Here is a 27,379-nt window from a genome sequence, read left to right on the forward strand (position 1 = left end):
TAAAAGTTTGTTACACTGTGATTGGTTCCTATCACTCAAATATATATTCAGGTCATTTTTAAGATACTTATCCTGTATTTGTAACCAGACAGGTGAACCGATTTGTTCCTCAGTATATGAAAACACTACAGAGACAAACTTCTCAGAAATGGAATATGCAGGGAGCTCTACAGAAGGCTGAAAGCTGTATTGCCTTTACCACAATCCACCACAGAAGTCCCTGAGAGTCAAACAAATCAGCAGACTTTTTTTACTGTACAATATTCCAGAAACTGTGCCTACAAACCAGTGGGGTAAAGGGGAGAAGGCAGGTAGAACCTCAAGGAAATCCCACTCACCTTTATGGACATACTTGAGGACCGTGTCCCACACTCAATTACCAGGAGGAAATTGCCCTCCTGCTCCTTGTCCTGTGGCTGGAGCTTAAACACTGGGAGCTCCCCCACCTCCAAGGCTGATATCTTCAGACGTTCCAGCCGCACATAGGGGACCTTCTGCTCCTTAGGGGCAGCTCTAGAGTCAAAAGGACACATGATTAAATTCATTCACATTCCACAGAATTCTCCTCCCTGCTCAGTTTCCTGCACCATTATTAGTGCTCCTTTTCCCTTGTAACTGTGACTGTGGTGGCCAAATGCTGAAAATCTTGACATTTATTCACAAACCAATTCTTTAAGTAATGTGATTGCAATCACTTTAAATCAATCATATGTGTAAATACATTATTGACTCTTCTGGTAAAGCTTTGCCCTACTCTGTATGTTCTTAATTATGACAGTTAAAGTCATATTTTATACTTTTCAGGGTGGCTTGCTTTAACAGGAACACAGCACATCATCAGCTTCATCATAATATCACAGCAGTGGCTGAAAATCAAATATTATAAAATTGTTAGTGGTAATGGTAATCCTGTTCCCATTATATCTTTTAGCTTTCATCAGGGCTTAACATTTTCTAATTGTTCAAGTGAGATAAGTTAGCAAATATTTATTAACTCTGGAAAATTACACAGAAACAGATGAATTCACCACTTCTTTTTCATCGTTGTTTTCAAGTTTGAGAGCACTTTACAAGTTTCAGAACTATTATCTATAAAGAATCTAGAATGCTTTTGAAGTTCTCCATCATCATTAAGTATGACAAATTTTCTAAATACACACATAAAATTTCACAGCCAGCACTTTTGTATAAAAAAAAAAACCCTCTGCTACCTGACATTCTGATTGCTTTTCATATCCATTTCAAAATGTTCCTTTTCAGAGTTATTGGAATCTGGAACAGAAGATAAGAAAACGAATAAAATATTTATAATATCACAGGCAGATTAGGGTAGAAAGTACTTCAATATTCATGTACTTCTGACTAGTGTTTAATATGATATCATAAGTGAATTATGGAATAATTTCATCTATACATATAGAAAACGTGCATGCTATTTTCTGTTCTGGTGCAGAGCCTTTGTCTTTTTTTTTTTTTTTTTTACTTTTAACCACAGCTTCTGTTCTAAATAAGAGGAGCATATATGAAATAGTTCATGGAAATGGTTTCATTCCCAGGGAATTATATGTGTACACAGCCACATCACATACATCCATATACATGGAACAACATAAGTAATCCTCTTTGCTATACAGCATTCACTTGAGAAAAACAGACCTAATGAGGTTTGAACCCCTGAGGCTCAGGAAATCTTTGAGGTCTCCAGCTTCATGCTAAGAAGCTCCTGGATAATTCCAGTGACTTGAAAACAGGAAGAAAATTGTGTCTCCCATCTGCCACCATGGGACAAAAGTTACACTATAATTCCTTTCCTTCCTCCAGCGTCTGGAACATATAAACACATGAATTCAAAACTATCTACTATATAAGCATTTAGCTGTAACTTTATGTGGCTGTATCAGAGTATAGCTGTAGTTTTGACTGATGTTAAACACAAGTAATAACACAGTTCTGGGGAGATGGGATAGAATAGGATAGAGACAAATGTCCCAGTGGATGCCCTCAGAAATACAAGTCCACTGAAAAATTTCATCATCTCACCTTCTTTTGTTAGGAATTAGTGTTACATAGGCAATATGAACAAGAAAAAAACACAATGTCATGGTTATCTTGAGACAGGAGAGGGCCAGGAAAAGATGATTTTAAAAAGAAAATCTAGCTCAGGTCAACAATATCTCAGCCATGGCTTGAAAGCAATGTTCCTCTAAAGTACTCTGTTTTTTCCAGCCACAAGAAACAATGAAGGCTAACTAAGGAAAGATGCATTTCACATCACACCTAAGGCATTATTCACTTGTGACTGTTGCTCAGGTGAGGGTGTACAGAATTACTAAAGGGAGGCTGCACACCAAGCTGAAGGAGCAGCTCTCACTGCACACTGTCAAAGCACAGGATGTTCCAGTGGTGCTGGGTTCCCATATTAACCAACATTTCCATCAGCAATGGGGCCCATCAAACAATAATGCCTATAAAATTTGTAGGAAACACCAAACAAGAGGGGCTGCACTGTGGAGAATGTTTTCCACTTAAAAAAAAGACCTTAGTGCATCAGAAAAAAAAAATTAAGTCAGTAAGACTGAATTTAGATAACTGTACTATGCTCATGAAGGGTCAGATGAATGTAGTCCCAAAGGAAAACAACTGGCTAGGAAAATATTCTTGGAAGGAACTAAGGGTTAAAGTGGGCTGTTCTCTGCACATGAGTCAACCACCTAATGCTGCTGCTGCAGAAGAGAGGAATGCCATCCTGCAGGGTATTACCAGCAGCAAGGAATGTAAAACACAAGGAGCTGATACCCTGATTCTGCAAGGCACCCCAGAGGCCTCAGCTGAGCTCTGCATTTGGCTGGGGGCAGCACTCCTTAATTGCAGAGAACCCAAAATAGCACAGAGGAATGAGGTGGTTTTGAAAAAAATCAAACCCCTGACCCATGAGGAGAGACTGAACCCATCATATTTGTTTAGTCTAGGAAAGAGAAGTGGAGGGTGTTTATTCAAGTCATAAGAAAAAAAAAGTGGCCATACGAGGGAAAATGATCACACTTTGTACAATTTTTACCACATCCCGTATGCCTAGGATAAGAATTATTTTGTTTTAAATTAAGCTGAAATGTTTAGGTTTGCTATTAGAAAAGGATGAGTCACTGGAGACAAATACCAGAAGGAATGAGGCTTGGCAGCACAGCAAGCCCTACCAAGAGCCACCAGTAGAGTTAACCTTGCCTTTGCAGCAGAGTTCGTGTTTTATGGTGCACTGGTGACTGTATCTCCTCAGGTCTCCCCTCACTGCATGCCCTTAAACACTGACAGGACAGGAATTGCTTGCTCCTGATCCTTCCTCCTGAAAAGGGAGCAGCTCTGAATTCAACACTCAGGGCTTCCCACCCTCTTGCACATCAGGGCCTGCATTTTACACCCAGCAAATTTGTGACATTCTTTATTGACAGTGAGATTCTGAGCGCTGGGGCTGCCTCTGAGTGTGGTGTCACACACCCTACACCAGATATTACATTGCTGCTCCTCCCCAAGACACTTCAGCCTGACTGAGGCACAGCTTTTTGGGGATGCTCCTAATTCTTACAACTCACACAAATGATCGTGGCATAATTGCCACGGTTTGGCATAGGACATACAAGAGAAGACACATTTCCCTGGCTCACTGGGCTAGGCCTCCTTTGTACTAATTAGAATTCTCTGAATAAAAATACAGCACAGGGAGAAAAATATTAATTCATCTTTTGTAGAGAAATGCAGCCAAATATTGGCATAAGTCATGGGATAACAACTTGATCCTGCAATCCCTTGCTTGCATGAGTAGTCCCATTGACTTTCAGAGTTTGCAGGAATGAGGCTTTACAGTGTAGCACAATGATGTTGGCAATTTGCCCACAAAAAGAGTTAAGTAAAGTCTAATTCTCCATTAGGGCTGAAGAAATAGGCCTTGGCTGAAGGGAATGTTCCACAGCAGACAGAGCCAAGCAAAGGCACATGCTGTGCAATGTTTTAACAAAAATTTGGTATGCTACTGATGTGAAGGACTTAGCAGAAGGCACATTACATTTCGGAGGTAATGTAGGGTTTTTTAATTGAATTTGGACTCTTCAAACCAGCTCTTCAATAGTCATAACTGTAGGTCTCATTAACAGGAGTGCTTCTGAGAGAACTAATACTCCAGGTACTTCACACAGTCACACTCGCTTCTGGTTCACAGACGAGGGATGTTACAAATTCAAAGCACATCATTTCCATGTTTTTCCTCCACAAATGAGATCAAACACACTTTTCCATTGGATTAAGTACCCTGATAACATTTGAAGCTTGCTGGAAAAGCACATTTACATGTAAGTATATTAATAAGCCTACTGATTTACCATGCTTGTGATGCACAGTGTTAAGAAAGGAAAAAAAAACCCAAAACCTAAAGGAAATAATTAAAAGCCTGGTACCTTCTTTGCTCCTAGGTTGTCTCATTCTGGCATTCACAGGCAGGAAAGAAGTGTTGCTGAGCAGTTCAGAAGGAGAAGTGCAATGCTGAGACTTTTTGATTGAAAGATTAATAGGTTCTTCCATCACTTTTTGCATAGAAAGAGTTAATTCATTAACTACCTCTTGCCCAGCAGTAGCCAAGCTGTTTTCTAGAAGGCAATCCACAGCACCGAGGTCTTCATTTTCTAGCTGTGGGGGAGAAAGAAATGCAGAATTCTATTATCAGTTTGCCTTCTTTTCATGTTAAGAAAATCATTTGTAATCAGTCTTCAAATACCAGATAAGGAAAATTTTACTCATTGAAATAGTCATTTATTTTGACTGACTGCCTGACCAACAATAATGTGCTGTAAATGAAAGTGGATTCCCTCTCAGCAGAGGGGTTTGAGCAATCCCTACCTTGCATTTATTGCCTCCCTGGAGTGCATCACCTGGTGTAGGGCCAGCAGGAGCCCCAGGGTCACTGGGAGCCCTGCCCAGGGCCAGGCTGTAGCTGGGCAGGGGCTCTGGTGCACTATCACAGTCACAGAGGGTGTTTGGGGACAGGCCAAGTGTCACAGCAGCTGCACCTTTCACCTGTGGGTCGGCTGAGCTGGATAACCTTGTTGGAGAGAACTCCATTTCTGTACTGTTTGGAAAGCCCACAAAGCTTAAGGATGCTGAACGCTGGGAAAAGCAAAAAGAAAAAAAAACCCAGTATATTAATAAGCTTTTCAGCAGCAAAATGCTGCTGTTCTTTCTATAATAGATGAGATGCTTGATTTCAGCTTGACAAAATCAAACAGTTGTGTCACAAGGTCTGTAAGAATCTATTGTAATTCTATACTATTTCCAAAAGCTTTCAATTCTCCACCATTGAAACTGAAAACTGGAAAAGGAGACAACTGGGTTACTCTTCTGGTTCTTATGAAAAACGTCTTCCTTAGATCAGTTCAAAGGATTCTGATTTTTAACTCCTACAATGATTGGGAAATCTATGTAGAACACTGTACCAAATTAATCCTTGGCATAAACCCTCTTATTTTCCATTAAATTTTCCCAGAAGAAATAAGATTCAAATCAGAATTTTTGTCATTTTATTAAAAGATCATCAGATCACTTCATTCAGAAAGAAGATCCAGAAGAAATAAGATTTAACTCTGACACAAGTGCATGAATTTATTGTTCCTGTAATGATGCTGAAAACTTAATGATAGTGAGTCAGTCCCATTAAAACCTAAAGCATTACCCCTTTCAATATCATAGATTAAATGCAGAAATATCCTACGTGTACTCTAGTGAGGAAACATGTCCAGTTTTCAAAGAAAGGGAATATTTACTTTAGTATCAATATACATTTTTTATGTCTCATGATTTGTCACTACCAAACCCACAGAGACACTGTTACACAAACCAAAGCAAACCCACTCATCCAGGTGACTTCTTTGACTGCCCCACACCCTGGAATGTGGGATTGTATTGAAAACAAGACTCTTTTAGATCCATGTGTAGCAAATAGATGCAATTTTAGGAAGTGCACAGATCTGTGTCACTTGAATATACAACTTTCCCTTGATTTCATTATAGTTCATTGGTGTTTCACCCTTTACATTTGACTGACTATATCCTTTTTGTTTGACTGCAATTCAGTAGGTAGCACTCATTTTAATATAAATCAAGACAATAGAATGTGCCCATTGCATTTGAATTAGAGTTTAAATTTATTGTTGCACCTATTTCTCCACTAGAGGCCTGTGACTCAGAAGTGAATGTGAGATAGGACTCATTTCCAAAATTTAATTAGTATTTTTCTCAGATTATCCATTTGGGATTTGGATACTTTTGTCCACCTCGATTCCACAGTGGTAAAGACTGCAGCCTAGTCTGAGTTGTCAGATGTGTCTGTGTAAATCCTACCTCATACCAGTCTTGAATTCTCTGCTTGCAATGCACAGCAACTCTGTGCTAAGACAACACTTCCCACAGACACTAACTTCCACCTAACAGTGGATGCAATTTAATTTCCTCTTTGTCAATTTGCAATAGATGCTACAATGGGAGCTTTGCTGAAGAGTGACCACTTAATTTGATGAGACAAAATATACCTGCATTAAAAAGAGAAAGAGGTCAGCTCTTCTGCAGAGCCAGGGGAGGTTGGTGCCATTCTACCACACAGTGCTGCAGTGAGCCTGCTTTAAACAGTCCCTCCATGTAGAAGGCAGCCCAGGGAGCATTGGGTTCTTGCAGCCAGGGAATTGGTCATTCTCCTCCTCTCAAGTCAAATGAACACCCCCAAATCTAAGCTCTCTGAGCTGTAACAACTTTTTGGAAGCAGCTGGAACTAGTCACACATGTCCTTCCCACCTTACATTTGAGCTGAAAACCGGAACACAGCCAGTAAGGAAATATACCAATGGAGGCCCAAACTTGCCCTACGGTTTGTTTGATAGAATATCCCTAAGAATGCTGAGGTTTCAAACCAAAGTTATCTCCATAGGTCAGCAAAGAATCTACTTTTCATGGCCACACATCCTAAAGTCCACAAAGATCAAAAGTGTTTATTTACCACCACAATTTGCCTGAGACAGGTTCCTGCAATTGCGGTGACAAACAGGATCTACCAAGTACACATTTTCCTTTTCATTCCATCACTCATTTTATCACAAGCCTTTCTCAGATAACAAACTTAACATATGAATTGCTCTCATATCACTTACAAAAAACTAAAACAAAAAAGCAGAATTCATGCTTGAGCTGAAGATGAACTGTAATCAACCTTTGCCTTTTCCCCTTATTTCAAAGTCCACTGTGAGCATTAATTAAGCCCTTGTGAGGTAGTTAAATATTTATTTAGTCAGGTTCTCCAAATCATGGAGCATCCACAAACTCCTGAGTCAACAGGAACTACCCTAGAGCTGTACTCCATTGGGAATGGGCATGCTGAAGTATACACGTGGCAGGCACACCACCCAGATTTGCTCCCAAGATAACTGGAAACCTTCTGGCCATTCAGTTCCTCCAATCACTACCCACATCTTCCTTGGCTCATTTACAAGCACGTGCCATCATCTCATGTAGTGAGACCTAACCCTCTGCATGCAGCTCAGGTGAAGTGTTCCCCATCCTAAGGCAATGTAGGGTTACTCCTGACTCCAGTGAGACAAGTTTACTTACTGAGAGTAGTCACTGGGATGATTCCTACTGAAGGAAAAAAAATATGGAGACACACATGTAAGATTTGGTTATTGCTATAATTTTCAGAAAGGTGAAATACAATTGCATGGTGTGGCTATGTCCTTTTTACTCTTCTAGCTACCATCAGTTTCTTCAAAGATCGTTTTAGATTATATAAGCCAATGTAAAACCTTACTCTTGTTAAAAAGAATAATGAGGCCATCAAACTGCCATCTGTCTTTCCCTTGGGGCAAAAGTTAATTTTGTGGTTATTTTAATGATGAAGCAACATTATGATCTTTCAGTGCAAAAATATTAAAACTCACAGTTAAGAACAGACACATTCCATCCTGATCCATGGAGCTGCTGTCAAGTGTGAAGTGAACAATGCACTGGGAACAAGGCTCATTAATAGACTATTAATTCACTCCCTAAAATAATCATTTCTTTTGCCATTAGCAAAAATTTCTCTTTTCCCTTGACAGTTCAGCTAGTTTTTGCAAATGGGATGCCTTTAAAGGATTTATCTGTTTTATAAAAGCTCTATTGCTTTTACATTGCAACATTTGAACAACAACAAGCATTAATTATGCTCTTGGGCAGAGGGTGGCTTCAGCTGTTGGTTAATTTTGAACTTTTTGACATTTTAATGTACAGTCTGGCACATTGAACTACATCTGTGTCACTATAAATGGAATTCTCATTGTCTCATAATTAATTTTGGTCTGATGATCCTTATAATATAATGGTAGCAGCATCACCACCCCAAAATGCCTCCTACCACAATTTTCTTAGCTATGGTAGTGAAAAGTAAGAAAAAATGAACATGCAAAGTGCCTGCAGAAAACAGAAAATAAACATATGGTTCAGTTCAAATATTTCCTTGATCACTGTTGCATTCAGAAAAGGTCCAGTGTAAACATGCAGCACCAATACAGAAGAATTCTGAGAAGCGCAAATACTTACCTTGAAACAGTGGGATTAGGATTTGTTAGGATTGTTTTGGCAAAGTCTCGGGGCTGTTGACATTAAGTGTCACTGATAAAGGAGGCTAAAACTGGGAACCGCCAATTCTCTTTGCTATGGGAGAAACACCACGCTGCAAATGGTTGCAGAGTAATGAACGGCTGCTATTAAGTGGAGCAATCCCCCTGGCAGCTCATTATGCTGGAAGGTTAAACAAATGTACTACTCCAATCCACTTGCTTAACACAGCAGCACTGATAGCACAAGCTGCACATGCTTCCCATTCCCAGTTTCAGAACAGAATCCGAAGGATTTCCTTTCCGCTTTCGAGAGAAGAAAGAATCCAAATCTTCATTAACATTTTGTCTGAATAGACTGGAGCGGGTTTAAAGCTGAAAGAGGAAGAGATTGCATGGAGGAGCAAGCAGCATCATGTTTTATTTATCTCCCTTTTTTTTCAGGTCAAAGGAAAAAGGTTTTGTAAAATTAACATTCTGGGAAATGTACCTAATTGCATTAAGGATGAAGGCATCTGTGCTATGAGCAGTTCAGTTCTGTCAAGTAAAAAACATACTCTCTTAACTGAGAAACTTATAGTACCTCGAACTCCAGGCTATTATTCCCTTCATCACTAATTCCTCTAATAGTAATTAAGGGGAAAAAATAGCAACAACAAGCCCATTTTGATCCCAAGCTCAGATTTTAAGTTCTAGGGTTGGATATCAAATTATTATTACTTTCACTCACTAAGTAATCACAACATGCTCTGTGCAATCCTACCATCAAATAAAATCTGTACTCTCTCCTCTAGCCCCTTTCCCACAAATTTCACACATTTTTAAAGAGAAAAAGAATTTCCACCATGAACTGCCACCATATTAGTCTTTCATGAAACGCTACTACAGCATATGCTTGGAATAAAAGAGAAGCTTCTCAGAGTGCTCTGAAGAGTGCACCTTGGATAGCACGGAGTATTTCCTAGGATTCCCCCATTTCAGGTACTTTAAGGTGCTTGAGACAAACAGAGCTCTTGAAGTAAGAAGCTGAAATTCATTGTGAATCAAAAAGAATACAACAAATATAATGCACTACACAACATTTCCACATGTTTACACTTTCATTACTAATCCTGATCACCCTGTCTCAAAAATTATTTATCAAAACCGCAAAGTATGGAAAAATGGTCAAACACATGAAGGACCAAAGCAGAGAATGGCTTTCATGAAAGAAAAACCCAACTCTAGAGAGACAAGCAGTCACTTTTAAGCTTCAAAAAGAAATTTTCAAGAATAAATTCAATGTATACCTATGAAATACAGATATTCAGAATGGGGTGAATACAGTGATTATTCACTGTTTTTCCTAGCACAAACAGTAGAAGGTATCTGACTAAACTATCAAGCAAGAGACTTCAGGAAAGCAAACAGAGGAACTTCTCATGCAATGCAAAACTCACTGTAGAATCCTGAGGAGTATTATACGCTAGTATTAAAATGGACTCAAAAAAGTGAATTCTACAAATTCACAGACAAGGGGTTCTATAAAGAGCTCTAAACCATGATTGTCTGAAGATCTGAACAACCTTCAGGTCAGAAAGTCTTTGAAGTCCCGGTTTTCAGTGGATCATCAGTTTATTTGTCTGTTTCTGATGCCCTTCCCTAAGGATCTGCTGTTGACTATATAGGATCAGATGCAGCTGTTCAGTGATAACTTACTAATACAGTGCACAACTTATTCAGAGATTCACTTGAAGCAGAAGATGAATTAACAGAGGTAAGGGTCTTGCTCCAGACTGCAGAAGAGGGTGCACTTTATAGGGTGTGAGGAGGAGAGAAGTCCATCTGGCCCTGCATCAGCACCCATGTCTGTTGCAGTGGTGCCTGAGGCTCAAATTACAAATCTGTGCTCTAGATGTACAGTAATCATGACATTTCTTCAAATGCAAGATGCAGCCTATAGACCTCTTTCTCATCACAGCCAGAAATTACAATTAGGTACATGCAAACAAAACAGAGACTGTATTCCTGTTATTCCTGAAAACACAATTAGGCCCAAAATATCTTATTATTCTTGCCTTTATTCCAGGAGAGGTGACCTCTCTAGTCCTAGTGCGCAAATTAATAACTTGGCATTTTACTATGTAAAAGAAGCAAGATCATATCACTGCAGAAGGTTAGTAACCCTTTCCACAAAACTGTTAAACTAATTGAGTACACATTCCTTCATGCTGCAACTTCAAAATTCCATAGCTTGTGTAAAATCTGTTTGCTAGAGTTTGGCAAAATTCCTGGAAATGCAGTGCAGGTAACACAAAACTTATTTAGAAATTTATTCTCTGTCTTGCTGGCATTCTTACTGGAGATGTTGGGTATTTGACAGGCATGGAGATAGAGCAACTCCATGACCCAAACCTGAGGTCCTGGCCATGTGAGTGAAGTATTCTGACAGAGGAATATGAAAAGAAAACTGTATCCATTTTCCACATCAACAGAAGGCTTTCATTCCTAGTGTGGCATTCTTAAAAAGGTGCTAATCCAGCCCAGAATTATGCAAAGTGCAGCACTTGACTTATATGAAACAATTATTGGTCTAAGTATAGGAATATTTATTCTGCACAAAAAAAAAATTAATTCACAAAAAAAGAATAGTTAGAGGAATATACAGGAAGAGAAAAACTGACAAAATATCATCATTAATGTTCCAAAATGAGCAAAACAAATTAAAACTACCCCAAACTATTTAAATCATTAACTATTAAGAACATTTTCTCTATATTGGTTTACAAATAAATATAATTCTGCATGCAGACAACTCATCTAGTTATCAGTCAATAACATCAAATTCATACCATAAACATGTTTCAGTATTAATGCACAGAGGTTTAGTTACATGAGCAATCAAGCCTTGCCCCACTCCAAAATAAAGAAAACCACTGAGCTAATGAAAGCTTTTATTTCTGTATTCTTTGGACAGATCTTGGCAACTATATCACTAAACAGTTAATTCAGGTGCACACTGCTTTCTCATTAATGAAAGAATCTCAGCAGACAGGGAATTATGTACTCCACTAGGAATATTGTGCCCAGCTGAAGGCTGTCAGAGTTCAGCAGAAGTGCAACACAAGGCCAAGAAGTCCAACAGCAATTATTCTCCAAAACACAGAACAATTCTTCTTCAGGCAGCAGGTTTATCTAGTTGTTTTCTCTACCATATTTTTCAAGTATTTTAGACTTGTCCACATTTGCTTTTTCCATGTCTTCCAAGACAATCTTGAGACGGATGAAATGTTCTCAATATAGGCCATGTGAGAGCACACGGACAAGTACCTCAGCAGAAATTTTTGTTTGAAGATGAGGGTGAAAACATTTAATCAGGTGAGGCAGGTGAGAATGAAAACACATTCCCTTGTTCTTAAACAGGAGCCAATCTCCCATTTAAATTGAGATTTAATCCAATTGTCAGCAAAAACATTCAGACATCTTTAACAAGCATTCATGAAGAATATATTTCAAGGGTTTACTTGCTTTTTCCCTTCATTATTTCTAATTTGCCATTGCCAGAGTTGCCAGTATCTTCATCCCACCCAGATGTCTTCATCCCAAACAGCTCATTAGAAGAGATGAATACAAGCAAAGATGGGGTTCTGTAGCTGTTGAAGATTCTCACTTCTTGAAGAGGTGCCAGGCACCTCAAAAAAGCCAGACATCCCTGTGCTTTCTGCACAAGAGCATACACTTCTCAGCACCATGAGGAAAAAAAAATCCTTCTTTCTTTTCCCTAGAAGTATCATCCTTTTGCCCTCTTCTCAACTTCTACAAAAATAAATCAGCCCTTTTTCCTTTATTACTCCTGCTTTTTCCATCAGACTACAGTAGTCTCTCTCTCTTGCACATCTGCTTCCATTTTCTTTCCTCTTTCTGACATTTCTTGCTTAAGCTGTTGGGAATAACCTTCCACTACAGGTCCATGAAACAGATTTCTTTGTGGCTTTCAAACCTGATTTGCATGCTGCTTCCCAGCCAGTATCTCTGCAAATCCCCAAGGCATCTCCAACAATTCTCTGGATGGGTATTGCATCATAAATATGTTGCATCAACAAAGTCACATACAAAAGAAGGAAAAATAATTTGCTTTTTGAGGATAGAAAGACGAGTACTCCCACAATATTCCACAGACAAATTCCAAGAAAAACAAACTATGAAAGTCTTCTACATGGTACACAAAATGAGTCATGCACTAAAGTAACAAACAGATTTGAAAAACCAGAATATGATGTGTTGCTTGGAGTGTTTTAAACAAACTGTACAGAGAAGTAAAAGGCAGCTTCTCTACTTCAAAAGCCCAGGTGATACCCAGAGCCACCAAGGGTCCACAGATAACTGTTGGCCTTCCTGGTTGTGCTCATGCTGCTTCTTAATGGTCAGAGCCTCACAGTAGGTGTGAAGACCAAAGTCTGGTTCTGTTGTGTATTAAAATATTCTAGATATATAGAAGTTGTGATTTTTTTGGCTTATACATGAACAATGAGAAATAGTATAACAGAACTTAAGGCACCCTGCCTTCATCAGTAATTAGTGGGGCACACACAGTAATTCTGGGGCAACTATTTTGATGACAGCTTCTCAGGCCTGATTTCATCAGCACCTCTGACTCCTACTTTATTTATTTTTTTTCAAATTAACTGCTTCTAGTACGATAGTTAGCAAGTCCTAGTAATTAAATCCCTAGACATAGAAGCTAGACAGAATTTAAGTAGGGAAGAAATAGAGTATCTATTTATTTCGTGTTGAACAATCATGCCAGCCAGACCTAAACACTATCAGCCTCTGGGAAGAGTTGCTCATCCTGCCACCTTACTGGGAGATACACATAAGGTTAGACTGCAACTAAAGACTGTGTCTTCCAAAACTTACAAGCCATTTGACTGACTTTTACTGCATTTTAATTTTTTCCACCAGATTGCAAACTCCAATGCCATATTCAAGACTATCAAAACATGTTGGTTTTTTGTTTGTTTGTTGTTGTTTTTTGTTTTTTTTTTTTAAGAAGTTATTTATACCTTTCTCTCAGGATGGAAAGCTGATAGCTGCAGTGTGCTCTCAGGGGAGTGGCTCCTGACACTGGTTTCTTCGTCTAATGATTGTGACAGGGAGGGACTGTCGCTTTTGTCCAGAGCAATGGCAGGCTTCTGGGCATCAGCTTCTGTGGAGCTCTCACAGACCTACAAATCAGAAATGAAAATTTATCTTTTCAACATCTCAGAACAAAAAACGGTAACAGACTTGCATCAACTCATAGCATACGCATTATGACAAGACCAAAAAACTCTAAAACAGATGTTCAAGGGAGCCCTAAGCAGAGAGGTAAATGGAGAAAGATTTCTCTCAAACATTAATGAAGTCTTAAATAAAAAACAACAAACCACCTCAATTAAGTTGCTGAAACGTACAGCTACACCCAAAGCCTGCAGTCTGCCCTTGAAGGTAATCTACTTTGAGAATTATTCAAGGTGGTAGCTCCACAGAATTTACACAACGGGAAGGCCAAGCCACCTTTCCACCATTTTAAATTAAATTCCAAGCCACTTTATTCTGCAGCTGATCTGCCTTGTAGTTTGGATACTAACCAAGCACTGTCCCTCTTTCAAAAGAAAGATTCTTACTAACAGAGGAAAAGGGAAGAGATCAGCCCTGCTGACAAAACTGTAACACAACAGCCTGTGTGGATAATGATGATAATCTTAAATGACATGATGCAGCAGCAAGAAAATGGGAAATTACTCTCAGACCAAGAAATTGACTTCATTCTCTTCAATAATAATTCAGAAGCTAATACTTTTTAAGGACTCAGGGCTTAACATTTCCAGTAAAAGAGTTGAAATGCAGAGTAAAACTACTGCAGTTCTCCAGTCACCTATTTACAAAGGAGGAGTGATGGTGCTTTTATTTCCCATGTTGCTGCTCACCTTGTCTATTGAGTGATTCAGATCTTTGGGGTCCAGGGTGGCTATGCAGCACTTTACAGAAAATTTTGGCCCAATCTGCATGAGGCATGAAGCCTCTCTGCTGCATACATAGACAAGACACCAACAGAAAGTTCAGGGAAATACATGAAATCTCAAAGCTAAGTCAAATTCCTGAACTTACACTGACTAAAAGCAGTAGGAAATTACTTTGAGAGAACATACTTGTGCTTCATCTGGGACTTGTTGCTGCGCTGGGGCTGGCTGCCTCACTATGTAGTTGATCTGACCAACTATAGTCTGCTGAACATGCTGAGGTGGCTTGGCTTGGTTCAGCTGCAAGCTGGGTTGTCCCTGGGCCTGCAGGAGAAGCTCCAGATCCTTTTTCATCTCCTCCAGCTCAAGCTGGTGGTGCATGATGTCCAGGCTCTGCTGGATGACTTGCTTTTGGGTGCTCTCATCATGCCCTGGCTGGGGGGATGCCAGGGCCAGCTGCTGCTGCGGGGGTGGCTGCAGCACAGGGTTAGATTTTATCTTCTGGAGATGGCCCAGCTGCACTCCCACAGCTGATGTCTGCAGAGAAGCCTGTGGGGGGCTCGTGTGAAGCTGCTGAGCCTCGTGGGACACGGCAGCACAACTCTGCTGCAGCTGCTGGGGTGGGAAGGGCTTTCCCACTCTGCCAGACACATTCTCGGGCTCTGAGCGTGGCTGCTGCTCCAGCCCAGCCTGGGGAGCTCCCCGTGGCTCTCTGTCCTGGTGCTGCAGGCTGTACTGCAGAGGGAAGTGCTGCTGGTGAAGTGCAGGAGGCTGGTGGAAGCTCTTATGGTGGTTCATGTCTTGGTAAGAAGGCTGGGCTTTGTTTGGGTGAGGGATGCTGAGGCAGTGGGAGCAGCACATGGGTGTGGAGCACTGGACCACAGGTGGGAATGGGTGTGGCTGGCTGCTCTCCAGCTGGGAGGCTGGGGAGTGGTGCCCACGGTACAGAGAGGGTTGGAACCCCTGAATATTTCCACAGAGTAGCACGTCTGGGTGCGAAATGTGTCCACCTTCCATTGTGAAACCACCTGGAAAAAAAAAAACAGCAAATTTACTCCCTCCTATGGTCTTGACAAATTTATACAATAAAAATGATACACAAGGGAAATGGTCATCATTCACATTTCAAATACAGAAGATATTCAAACATCCTATCCAAACAGTCTACCAACATACTTTCAAGACAAATTTTCCAATATTTATCTAGCTACTTCAATTCACACCAAACTCCCACTGATGTCAGTGGAGCTCATGGAATTACCCAGCAAACACTTTGAAAAATCGACCTTATTTTATCTTAACTGATGGTTATGGCTTATACTTTCATTTTTTACTGAGGTACGAGCTTATCTTCTCATCCGTAAGCACAGGTACAGAAGAGAGCTTCCAGGGGGCAAGTGACAAAAATAAAAGAGGTTAATGTTATGTAGGCGAGACTCAGAGGCTGGAAATAGAAGTGACCTATGAAATGATCTTGTCCATGCTTTTTATCAAGAGATTACTCCCTGCAACACTTTGGATAGTGTTTTACCTCTTTCAGGTTTTAATACTTTAAAATAGGAAGAAAATTGATCTTTTAGATAGTTGATCAGCCCACTGAGCTGAATTTACAGTAAAGACCCATTGCGGTTGGGAAATTTGTAGCTGCTGGGAAACAAACTCACAGTGTGGACATCTGTTATATAGGTAACACTGTAATTATTGTACAGTCAGTGTCTTAAAGCCATCTTTGTGCCCATCAATTGCCAGTCCAAACACTGCTCAGCTGATTTGGCCACTAGGAGAGTGAAAGCACCAGACATCTCAATGGTCTTCTGGTGAATGGATATGAATGGAGAGAAAAAGAAGAAAGGTCCACCACACTGGCTTTTCTTCAGAACATAGCAAGAGTTTCAAAACTGGGTGTCAAAACAAAAAAGGAGAGCCCTTTAGGGGAGGTCCTGCATTGTCTACATCTGTCTAGCCTAGTTTTGGGCTATTATAATTTTTTTACCCAGATTGGAGAGTTGCTTAGTCCAGTAAGTGGGATCCCAAGCAAATCTGATCTTCAGAGGAGGGCCCGTGTCTGTGTTACAGTTTGTCTCTAGTAAGCGCTGGATCTGGAACACAATCTGGTGACACATTAAAGGACAATGGTTTTATCCACAATTCCAAGATCATGAAAAGTGTTTTATTTGATCAACATCAAACCCTTAAAACAGTTCTCATGATTACAGCACTACAAGCATTACTCTTACCAGTTCCTTACTGAAGAGGAATGGGATGGTCTTTTTACTGCACACAGCCCAGCTGATGAAGTTCTGGACATGTTCTACCTGTCTGCCTAAAACCACAACACCTTGCAGTTGTTGCTCCAGCCTCTGCTTCCTCTCGTTGGTGATTTTCTGTTAATAACATCAATCAGTAGGAAAGGGCAGTCATTATTCAGACACACATAATAGATGCAATCATTTGCACTATGTTATGCAGTATTTGCAGCAATACTGTTCTTCACAATCTCTTTACACCACCAACCACAGAAAGGAAGCAAATTCAACTCAAGAGATAAGTCTGAATTCAGGAAGAGCAATATCTTCCCCAGGAGCAAACTATCTTCATCATTTGGCCTTGGTTTAACAGTGTAACATAACCCAAGAAAGCTGTAGAAGTTGGATCAAATTTGCAGCTGGGCCACTTTCTTGTCTGGAAATTCTGATCAGTTTTTCTCCTCAGCATATTTTAAAATAAAATCTTATATCCTTCAAACGGACATCCAAAAACTGAAGAGTCAAAACTCAAAAAGTTCTGTTACAGAAATTAGACCAAAGAACCATTTCTGAAACAGGGTATTAATTGTGCTGCTAGAGGGTTCCTACAAATTAAACATTAAAATCAGAAGCTGGTTTGTTTTATAAGCACTCAAAAGATGCACACATATTTTCTGTAAATGCATTAGAAGCTGTGGTTAACTCATCATAAGGAAACTTTTTGCCACTTCTCCCTGAATCTTTGTCAGCCATAGAAGTCTGCAGAAAAAAAACCCCAAATATTTGAAAATATAAGGAGTGGGACAATAGTTCCCAGTCTATATTCTTCCCGCTGGGACTGGGATTAAATTTAATTTAGTGTGATTTCCCAAGGCATCAAATAAACTAGCCTTACTTACTTCCAGTTGTTCAAGGAGGATATTTGTTCGTTTATCAATTTCATTCATCAGAACCATCTTGGCCATTTTTATTTGGTTTTCCACCTTTTTGTACAGATGTTTTACTTCAAGCAACCTGTGGGTGAGAGGTACACATCCCTGGATGAGCCAGCTGTGTGTCATTAATTCAGTAGTTATTTGCTACAAGAACTGATCTCTCTGCTGACAGAACTGCAGTGAAAGCTGTATCTTTTTCCCATCAGTTCTGAACCCTGACCAACCCTCTCTGGATGTGACATGCTAATGCTGATGGATCCTCTCAAACATCATGCCAAGAACAGTCTTTAGTTCTTTTTCAACAAATACATACATTATAAATCCAAAACTTCCAGTTTATACTAGATTATAAACAGTATAAATGGATTTGTGCCCTTGAAATGGTTTTATTAATGCAGAAGAGAGATCTAACTAAATGCATAATCAGTAGCTGAAAACCAGTTTAAGTAATTAAATATTTTCATTTTTATATTCATCTTGACTGAAATTGCACCCTGTTTTGAGGTTTCTCAAAGAAATAAGGTACCTTTAAAATTATCTTTATTTGTAATATTGTCAAATTCTAGTTCAGAAACAGATTATACAAAGAAATCTTATCTTTGAAGTCAGCCGTCACATGCCTTACAAAGAGCATGGAATCGTGTATTACAAAGCCATGACTTGTCAGTAACACTTAAACATGAATTTGATATTTTTAATCTTCCCATTCTTTTCTACCCTCCAAGAAAAAAGAACGCAGCTGCATTTAATTCTGTTAACCTACATTTAGTGAGAATATTATTTACAGATCACCTACTTTCATGGGGAAAAAAAAAAAGGCATAGCCATTACCTGTCTTCAATCTGTTTGACTGAAACCTGAATCCCATTTTTTTTCTCCTCCACCTTAGTTATGACATTCTCCAGGATGATTCTCTGATTTTGCAGAGCTTCATCAAGATGCCTGAACCTGTGGAAGAAGGGGAAATTCTCATGCCGTGGTTTTCCATGTTCATGAGTGAACAGGGGAGAGCAGGGAGGGTTCCTATGAGGGCAGTGAGCCTGGGTTAAATCAGTTGAGACAACTCAACTGAGTTTGCTGTGGTTTTTAAATTCAGACCAGCCTGCAGCTTCAGCTGGCAAACACAGATGAGAAGTGTTAAATCCTGCTGAGCTCCATCAGCAGTGAGGTACCTGTGCTCCCTGTGCTCTGCCAGGAGGCAGCTGCGGCAGGTGAGGGTGTCGCAGGTCTCACAAAACACCTTCAGTGGCTCCTGGGGGTGCCCCGGGCAGAACAAGGAGAACTCCCCTGCTTCATCTTCAGCTGCTGAGGAAGGCAAAGCAAGGGTGTCATTGGCAAGGCGGAGAGCTCAGGAAAAGAGTAACCAAACTCACCATTTCATGCAAAGTCTCAACGGGATTTTTTTAATAGACACAGAACCTGGAACCATCTAATTATCTGAGGCTGGGTTTATATTTTTTTCTTACACATCCTACAAACTGGGCACACCAGAGGGGCTCAGGAAAAAGTCATCAAAACAAATCATTCTGTCCTCTTAACTCACTCAAGTTTAAAGTATCATGATTCGGAGCACCTGCCTTGCGACTTTAAATGTCCTGGTCTGGTAAAACACTCGAAATTTAAAACTACTGAAAAATGTAGTATATCAAATAGATTAAATAAACTTGCAGTCACAGTAGAAGCAAGGAAATCCTTTGTTCTTAAAAAGTTACACAAGCTATTGTTTTCCAAATTTGTGTTTGCTGCAATGCTGTTCATAAACTTCAGCAGCTGGGCTGTACGTATTTACAGCCTACATATTAGGCTGTAAAATCTGCTCTTAAAAGGATTTTATAAAGAGTAACATGATAAAGAGTAAGAATGGACAGTGGGCATGCAAAGTGGAAGCCTTATTTCTGTATAATCTATTCTTGGCTTTTTTTTCTGAATGGTAGAATTGCTTTAAAAAGATGGAACTGTCAACAAAAGACGCCAGGAAAAGACAAGGCTAAACCATGGCAAAGCCAACCCTCTAGTACTAAAGGCTCAATTGCTTCCTCACAGTACTCCAACAAAGACATTATCCCATTATTCTTTACCAACACGTGACAAATTTAAAAAACAATAATTCTTAGATAACATATATTGATAAAAACTTCAAATTATATAATGGTATTAATAATTTATACATCATTATCTGCTCATATGAAATAAGAAAAAACATTTCCATTTTCCAACACCAAACTTCTTACTTATCTATGCATTTTTAAAAAACTCTGAGGCAGAGACCATGCTCTCATCCTATAGTAAAATGAAGCCTTTTATAGATTCAGAAGTGATAACTATTGGAATAACAGAGGCCCACAGAGTACAGCAAACTATACTGGCTCAGTCACTTCATTTTCAAATTGTAAAATTCACACCAGAGAAGTAGAAAGGCCAAGAAAATCTCATGGCTAACAATGACAATGCAAATATGGACAAAATCCATGCCACTCTCTAAAAAACACATGTCAAATTGCCTGGTTTTTAGATTGCTATCTACTCTAAATATTTCTGAGGAGCTTGATTTATGTCCTCCAGTTCAATTGACTTTCATTCCACCTCCTTAACAATGTGCAGGAAGATAATTTGTGACAGATTAGGCCAAGATTTTATGTAACAGCCTTACATGGCTTACATTGTTATGAATTATTTACTGAAGCATCATGCTTTATTCTTCAGGGAAGTTTATTGGTTTATGCCATTATTGAATCAAATGCTAATAGATAGCATTAATAAAGGAGGAAACTAGAGTAGGATTTTTTTAACCAATATTTTCTACTGGCAAGGATCAAACTGAATTCCCCCCAACAGCAAATTTTTTCTGATTATATTGCAAATATGTACTTCTGCATTAAAACCTGAAGCTGACAAGCAAATAACAAGGTTGTACAACCAATATATATCCAATGAGGATGTCAAAGATCATCCCCTATGTGATCAGATTTAACACCTTAAAAGGAAAAACAAAAAAGACCATAATAACTTTATGAAGGTTCGTGGGCTGAAAAGCCTTCCAAAGTGTTCAGTATCTGCAGAAATACAAGCTGTTTTTCTGTAAACTCAAGATCAAGTTTTCCATATTCAACTCAAACTGATAATGAGATGTGGTCTTTAAGGTCCAAGTGTCATGAAGTCACAATCCTATCTAATGTTTTCCCACTTTTTCTCTCTCTGAAGGGTTCTTTAGCCTTTGGGTGATTGCAATCATCCCAGAGAATTCATTGGGGGTTTTTAATACCACATCAGATTTAAGACACAAGCAGATTTCAAATGCAAACTAAGAATAAAATCAATATTATCTAATTGCAGCACAGAACCACAGCCTCTGCCACTAGTAATCCCCTGACTCAATTGACATATCAGTGAGAACTGCCACTGAGCCTTGGCATACTTGACCTACTTTTTACTCAGCTCACAGCAACATTTTCCAGTTTTGAAATAGGTTTAATACTTAGAAATCAGGTACTAAACAAAGGCACAACCCTGTTTTTTCTAGAAGCAAATATCTAGCCACAACTACCCATTTTAGCTCCTGAAAAAGAACCTCTCTTGGTGACCAGAGAAAGCTCAGCTGCCCTAAATTCTCGTAGTTCATCATTTGAGTCACCATTTTCTACAGCCTATATTTTCTTTATCTCAGGTGGATCTCTTGAATAATTAACAGAGAGTTTTAAATCTCTGCTCCTCTGATGAGTTGATGTCAGCTTTGGAAAAGCAATCTCAGCTAATGGAGTTCTGCTTCCACTTGCACAATTAACAGTGACTGGATTTGGGTTTACAGGTACCTGCTTTACCTTGAAAGAAAACAAAATCATAGCAGAAAGGTTTCCCAGGGGAGCCAAGCTCCTCTAGCTCTGTCACTCAAGAAATAGTTTATTAAAATTAATAGAAATAGGAAGGATTTAATGTATTTGGTGAGGGTGCTTTGCTACATTACTTAATTTCTGACACAAGGAAACTAACAATGACAAAAGAAGGTCTGGCCCTTAAAAGGAAAATTCCAAAAGATAGAACAGTTTAAGGGTGCAAGATCTCTTAACAGTTACAAAGAAGGTGGCTGTTTTCAGAACACCCTATACAGACTGATGATGGTGTGTGTTTATTTCTAGAAGAAAAAAAAAAAAAAAAAAAAAAAAAAAAAAAAAAAAAAAAAAACAAAAACACAGCCTCGGTTCTAGTATATCCTAATACTTGCTTTCTTGGAACTATTCCGAGGGGATATTTATGTCCAAAATAGATACAACATACCTAAATAATAGCATTAATAAAAAAGCACAAATTACACGCCAAATAATTTCTATATTAACTAGTCCATATATGAACCACCAAGCTCCTCGTTCATGTTTTGGTCAGCACGTGGAATTTAGTACTAAACTAGAATTCTTTCTCATGTTTTTAAGTGTCTGCATCTTTTTATTTATATAGCACACACAAACCCACAGCTAGGCCAAACATATAATTTCTTACCAGTATTTGTCAACAATATGAGCTGGTAATCTTAGCTAAAGTGACATGAAACCATAAACAACTGGAGCCTCAAAACCACAGTCCTTATCTTGTCACCAGCTCAAGAAGAAAAACAAACTGTCCATCCAATCAGGACATTTGAGGGGAGACTGGGGGACTTTCATTTACATTATTCTCTAGAAAAGACCCAAAAAACATTGAAATGTAATTTGTGCTTTTTTATTATTACCATTCTTATGGATTGCTTTTATTTACACTCTATTTAGCAATGGCATTATTTATCTTAAGTGCCTCAAACTCTGTTTGATATGACCACCCAGTACTTAAAAAGCTCCATCTATGGCAAATCTAGACTTCCACAAGAAAAATCCTAAAGGAAAAGAAAAATAAAAAGAGTAATCAGTGGGCTATTTTTATTTCTTTTTCTGTCCATTTTCCTTATGAAGAAGAATAAGCAAAAATTGTCATTTTTAGTTAAAAATTGATTAAATAGGTTTAGGTTAGCATACTCTGCAGCAGATTTCTGACATAAGTAAAGAAAATAATGAGTACTAATAGGAGATGGCAATACTTTCTGCAGACCACCATTATATAGGGATGAGACATATGGGCCATATCACTCCACAGACTAAAAAGGCACATGGAGAAGATCCTGTCTGTGAAACACAAATATCCAAACTTTTTTCCAACACCATAGAATGCTGATTGTGGCAATGGCTCTGAATTTGGAGAAAAATCACATCATCTCTTATTGACACCTCCATATCCTTCTGAGTGTCTATATCAGAGCCTGCTGTCTGTGGCACAGAGCCTGCAGCTGCTTCTTTTGTGACTGAATAACTGACATGAGAATAAAGACAATTCCCGTGTGTCCCCAGTACCTGTGCAGCCTTTCAGGGATACAGGCAGGAAGTGCTCTCCAGGTTCCTTGCCGTGCCTGTGTTCTTCTGTACACGAGCTGCACAACCACTTATTGCATCTTGTACAGAGACTGTGGGCAGGTCTCTTCTCTTTGCACATGGAGCAGCTCTGGGAACAAAAAGTGCAGTTACATACACATATAACAAATCAGCTGTGCAAACTGTTGTCTTTAACAGAGTGTGATTCGGACTGGTGAGCTTAATATTTTTTCCCTTCAGACCAAAGCAATTCAAGTGTCTGGTTGTAACAATCAGAACAATACATAACATTCAGAAAATGTGTAACATTCAGAAAAATACATGAAGCATCCTAATGGTGAGACAAGCTAAAAAACAACGTGGGGACACCCACATAGTATTAATGAAAAGCTTAGTTCCTATCCTCTAAAGAGCTGACCAGAAATGAGCTCAGTTTATATCTTGGTATCACATGTGGTGAACTGGTAACACAAGGCACAGGAACATGAGAAGATCTGGAAATCTTAATTAAGTATTCTCTCTATTGATTCAGCAATTTAGGGAATGCCCTTTGTTATATAGGCCATACTGCCTGGACATGTCACTAGGGAAAATGAACAGAGCAGCACAGAAATGAAGTGGATAATTCAATATTTGGTATCCAGAATGAACTCAAGAGCAATTTCAAGACAGGTACAATGATAATTTCTTTAAAAAGGATTTGCTCTAGGCATAAAACACCTTGTTTCAAAACTCCCAATATTCATGTATTTGACTCACCACAGCCACAAATAGGTACTAATGGGCAGAGTGAGCACAGTGATGTATATTTACCATCATCAAAGCATGAAGGTTTTACCACCACTTGATTAAACTGATGCCTTTCCTTCAAGACTACAAAATATCTACTATAGCTATGTACACACACATATGTCCTCACTATTGCTTCTACTCAAGCAAATAGGAGTAGATGGCAAAATCACTTCCTAAGGTGTCCTTTCTGCTGGGCATCAGCTTATCTTCAATTCAGCTGTAAATCAAAATATTTACATCGCAACTATTTGATGGGAAATCTGAAGGATACAGCAGCCTGTGCTCAGCTCATAACCCCTGATGCAAGTTCTGGTGAGTGTAAGGGAAGGGTTTCTCTTCATGGTGGCTCAGGAAATAGAAAGTCTGAAGGAAGAACTATTGAAGTTCTTGGCTGGTTGTCTCAGTTTTAAATCACAACTTTAACATTTAGCAGAATGTCCATATCCACCTGAATTCTGAGACACAAGTGAGTCAAGGTCTGACTCACTTCAGCACAAGAAGAAAATTTTGTTCTGCTAAAATTAATTTAAATTTTATCATTTCCTTCCATGGGTCTGGCATTTCACAGTTCTCATATCAAGTCATTACTCAAGAGCTTCTAAATATTCAAACAGATTGGGCAATTCTTGACAATAAGACAGCAAAGCAAAGTTTTAAATGTGTTTAATTGTCTAGAGAGGGAATTGTTTGTGCAAGCCAATGTGCTATTTTAACCATTTGCTTATACATACAATAATTTAAACCAAAAAGCCTAATAAAACTTATATAACCAAAATTCAAGAATATTTAATTTGGTGAATAAAGATTGTCATATAAAAAGAAGTGACTAATCTAAAATGTACCCACCTAAGTCCAGCTTAGGAAAAAGTTGAGGAATGCTCTGCCTTCTCTGCCATAACCAAAACTGCTTAAGCACAGGTTTACCTGTAACAGTTCAGCTGTCAGTCTGACTGGAATTTATATTGACACTGCACTGTGTTAACATCACTTTCAAGTTGCAGAGTGCTCCCAGAGTTACATTATTCATGGTGTGGAAATGGGCTTTTGGGCAAGAGATTCTGAACTGCGTATTTTGGGAACTGCTGCTGCTGGCATGCAGCACATTCTATCATTCATGCTTCACTCTCACACACTGAGAGACACCCCTTGCTGCTTCCAAACACTTTGTTACAAGCCTTGACAGACTCCCATCTGAACATATAAAGAAAATTAAGACAATGGTGGCAGCTCAGCTGTGTCTGAGGTGGATGATCTGTTGCTTCTCCTTTTGATGTCACTGGTGGTGAAATGGTGGCTTTAATTTGGGGTGTGATGGTAATGGTTAAAGACAGCAAGCAAGCAAAGCTACGCGATTTGACTTAATAAAAAGGAAGCTGAAAACTATGAAGGTTCACAAGTTGTTCTAGGTTACTCGTATGCTCCAGTGAGAAATCTGCATTACTGAACTGCTCTTAGGACTCCTGAGGGAATACAGAAAAGAAAAACCTCCTTTTAAGGATGGTTTGAAAAAATAATCTAATGCTTTTGAAGACATTAGATATTCTCATTTGATTTCCTTTCTACACAAATTCTCATTGCAAAGTAAATGATGCAAGTCACAGCAATTAAGAAGTCCCAGTATAATAAGTGCATTTTACAAACTCAGCAGTATCTTACAAATTTTCTTCCTTTCTTTGGAGAGTGCATGTGAATACACCCCTTCTTGTTTTAGATCAACTTATGTTGCACTCTGCAAGTAATGTACACTAAAGATGTCAATACAGTTTGCTTGCCTTAATTATTTTTATTTCCCCAGAACACTCTGTGGATTAGGTTACACATCCTTTACTTTTTAACAATACCCAAATTTCTCTGTCCCTCCTCTCCACCCAAACTAGTGGCAACTACAAAGCTGTGAGAATAGTCCTGTCTGTTCACTGGATATTTAGCAGAATTTAAATCCACCTATATACAATTCCAATTCAAGGCAAAACTAGCAGTTCAATACCATCCTTTGAATCCATTCCCCAGTGGGAAACTGCAATATGATGTGACTGTTTTTATCATTAAAACAGACAATCAGAAAATTATAACTGCTCATGTGACCTAATGGGTGATGTTGGTGTAACAATTTAGTCAAGAGTCAGTTTCTGTGGCTGGCGGGAAGAGAGAGGGGATTGTCTCCTCTAATCAGCTCCAGAGAGGCCACAGGCAGAGTATTCTCCTCAGTTCTGGTCTCCATAACTCAAGAGAGACAAGGAGCTGCTGGAGAGGGTCCAGCAAAGGGGATGAGGGGTCTGGAGCATCTCTCTAATGAGGAGAGGCTGCAGGAGCTGGGCCTGGTTAGTTGAGAGAAGGCTGAGAGGAGATCTCATATAAATATCTCAATGGTGGCTAAGGAGATGGTGCCAGACACTTTTCAGTGGTGCTCAGTGACAGGATGAGGAGCAGAGGCCATGAACTAAAACACAGGAAGTTCCACCTCAAAATGAAGAACTTTACACTGAGGGTGTCGGAGCACTGGGCCAGCTGCCCAGGGAGATCATGGAGTCTCCCTCTCTGCAGACATTCAAACCCACCTGGATGTGTCCCTGTGTCACTGCTCCTGTCACCCTGCCTTGACAGGGAGGTTGGACTGGATGGCCTTGAAAGATCCCTTCTAATATTAACAATTCCACAATTGTTTGAGTTGAGAGCAGAAAGAGGACAATGAGGAATCCAAGACATTCAGCACCTACATAATAAGTTGATTATCACAGATACTTTAGTATCAAGATTTTTAATTAGTTATTTAAAATACAGAGAGTAAAACTCATTCTTCAACAAAAGTTTCAAAATTACTATGAAGGCAACATGTCCATCTCTGCTTATGCAGCACTGTAATGACTTCATTACCAAACTGTAAGAGAATCTTTGTTGTTCAAAAGGAGGTTTGCTCTGTTTTCAGTGCTCATCTGGCAATGTTTCAACAAGCCACAATTTAGCGGCTTTCACTTACCTTTGCCATAGCTGAATCACCAGTGGGAAAGTCCTTGAGGAAGAAATTCTCAACTACATCCCTTGCAAAGCAGGTCTGTTTGCACACAGGGCAGGAAAGGATACCTAAATTTAAAAAAATAAATAAATAAAAAAGAAAACCACCACGAATAAAGCAATGCACATCAGCCATGTGAACCAGGAAATTATATAAACCACACTTCAGAATTGTGACTTTTCTGTCTCACATGGGCACTTCCAGGAAATTAAGAAGCCCTAAGTGGCTGGACCTGGTTCAATATATGAAAAAAGAAAAACAAACCAACAAAATTCCTAGAAAAACACCATATTTCAGTTGACTTATTTCCTTGTTTATTGATGATATCGGCATGTCCAGATTCTCACCCGGCCTGGAGATGATAAAAACCTAGCTGCACTTTAAACTGTACCCACTTGTTA

General features: G+C 39.2%; 1 protein-coding gene across 1 annotated transcript in view; it reads right to left on the reverse strand.

Annotated features, from left to right (window-relative positions):
* The window catches only part of TRIM66 (tripartite motif containing 66), a 44,202-nt gene that overhangs the window by 6,420 nt on the left and 10,403 nt on the right, over nucleotides 1–27,379 (reverse strand). Inside the window, exons 3-15 of the mRNA XM_083863803.1 lie at nucleotides 26,943–27,046; nucleotides 23,156–23,303; nucleotides 18,956–19,088; nucleotides 18,615–18,731; nucleotides 17,748–17,862; nucleotides 16,840–16,986; nucleotides 16,596–16,713; nucleotides 14,792–15,630; nucleotides 13,664–13,825; nucleotides 4,885–5,151; nucleotides 4,446–4,674; nucleotides 1,212–1,272; nucleotides 339–513 (exon numbers count right to left, since the gene is read on the reverse strand). Coding sequence (XP_083719929.1) covers nucleotides 339–513; nucleotides 1,212–1,272; nucleotides 4,446–4,674; nucleotides 4,885–5,151; nucleotides 13,664–13,825; nucleotides 14,792–15,630; nucleotides 16,596–16,713; nucleotides 16,840–16,986; nucleotides 17,748–17,862; nucleotides 18,615–18,731; nucleotides 18,956–19,088; nucleotides 23,156–23,303; nucleotides 26,943–27,046 — 2,615 coding nt within the window. The remainder of the gene's footprint in view (nucleotides 1–338; nucleotides 514–1,211; nucleotides 1,273–4,445; nucleotides 4,675–4,884; nucleotides 5,152–13,663; nucleotides 13,826–14,791; nucleotides 15,631–16,595; nucleotides 16,714–16,839; nucleotides 16,987–17,747; nucleotides 17,863–18,614; nucleotides 18,732–18,955; nucleotides 19,089–23,155; nucleotides 23,304–26,942; nucleotides 27,047–27,379) is intronic.

This window comes from Zosterops lateralis, assembly GCF_965231275.1.
Source record: "Zosterops lateralis genome assembly, chromosome: 6".
NCBI lineage: Eukaryota > Metazoa > Chordata > Aves > Passeriformes > Zosteropidae > Zosterops > Zosterops lateralis.